Source organism: Theobroma umbraticum, unplaced genomic scaffold (genome assembly GCF_002168275.2).
Source record: "Theobroma umbraticum cultivar Fairchild unplaced genomic scaffold, ASM216827v3 scaffold_56.0, whole genome shotgun sequence".
Lineage (NCBI taxonomy): Eukaryota > Viridiplantae > Streptophyta > Magnoliopsida > Malvales > Malvaceae > Theobroma > Theobroma umbraticum.
Window position 1 is genome coordinate 10,871,696 of NW_018397256.1, and position 1,334 is coordinate 10,873,029.

The window sequence follows — 1,334 nt, forward strand, 5'->3', positions numbered from 1 at the left end:
AAGAAAAATTAAGTAAAAATAGATAAAGGGTAATTTTATCTTTAAATAAAAATAATTCATCAATTTTTTAATTGATTCGAAAAAAAAAATCTCTCTAACAACCGAATCGATCAATCGATAAGGTCGATCAGAACAATCGACAGTTACAAAAATAACCGTAGATTATAATAACATACGGTTGCGATGCCACCGCACAGTCCTAACAAAAATAGCTGACTTTTCAATGTGTGAAAAACACGATTTACTTGTCTGTCTGCTAGAATTTATCCGGTTATCCAGATCCCACGCGACAGACGTCACGTCAATCTGAAAATTTACTATTGAATTTCTGACAGATATTATTGTCAACCAGCTAGCAATTGACCACAACAGAGGGCACCGAAGTAACAATGTAGAGCATCCAGGCCCTGTATGTTCCGTTGTGATGGAGATTTTGAGATCTAAGTAGTTGAGAATTTAATAATCTTTCATTTTCTCAAGGACCAGGCTTCAGTTTTATTTATCTAAGAGTTAGCTTCAGACAGCGGCCGTCCAAGATTGAATTGGTGGACTCGTTAAAAATATTGAACAATTCCTTTTTTAGCCAAAGACAGATCGCTTCAAAGTTCACTTCCACAAATACTTGATTACTTGTAGTTTCTTAGAAGCTAGGAAATAACTCTAAAAAAAATGAAAAATTGCTTCTTTTAAAAAAAAAATCTAAGATGACCTAAAGTTTTCGCCTAGCCTATATAAAAAGCAGCATCAAATACTCCATTTTCCACTCTCTGTGTCCCCCTCCTATGAAAAATTGCAAATTATTGAAATTTAGTTTTAGTACTCCTAAATAATTCGCATTGAAAATCTGAGAAAAGAATTTAAACTGAAATGGCATAAATTTCAAAATCATTACTCACCCACAGTGGCAGAGTTGAAAGTGGTGCTGCCGTCAACAACATTTCTGCTAGCAGTGATGATGGTATTAACCCTCCCATCTCCCACAAACATGAGATTGGTCTTCCTCGTAGGGACATCCACATTTTCCGTATACACTCCAGCGTTAATCTTTATAATGTATCTCCTGGTGCTTCTCTCCGGTGCAGCCGCCACCGCCTCCGACACCGTGCGGAAGTCACCGCTGCCATCAGCGGCCACGGTTACATCAGGGGTAACTGTTGGCGCCTGCAGCAGTCTCCTGTCTCCCGCCGACAACCATTCAGGCCATTCTGTTTCGTCTTGCTCCTCAAGTTGCCGCCCTGATGGGTAACCCTGACTTGCCATGTCCGTGTCTGTCAAGTTCTTGATCAATGCCAGTGCATTGCTACACATATGGAAGACATGCATCTGCCCATCTA

The 1,334-nt window shown here is 39.6% G+C and overlaps 1 protein-coding gene across 1 annotated transcript; it reads right to left on the reverse strand.

The window, feature by feature from the left end:
- Nucleotides 1-410: 410 nt before the first annotated feature.
- LOC110410510 (pectinesterase/pectinesterase inhibitor U1-like) lies at nucleotides 411-1,328 on the reverse strand. Its single transcript, XM_021420240.2, has 2 exons — nucleotides 897-1,328; nucleotides 411-780 (listed from the first exon to the last, which is right to left on the reverse strand). The coding sequence occupies exons 1-2, from the start codon at nucleotides 1,321-1,323 to the stop codon at nucleotides 728-730; spliced, it is 480 nt and encodes a 159-aa protein (XP_021275915.1). The 5' UTR covers nucleotides 1,324-1,328; the 3' UTR covers nucleotides 411-727.
- Nucleotides 1,329-1,334: the final 6 nt, after the last annotated feature.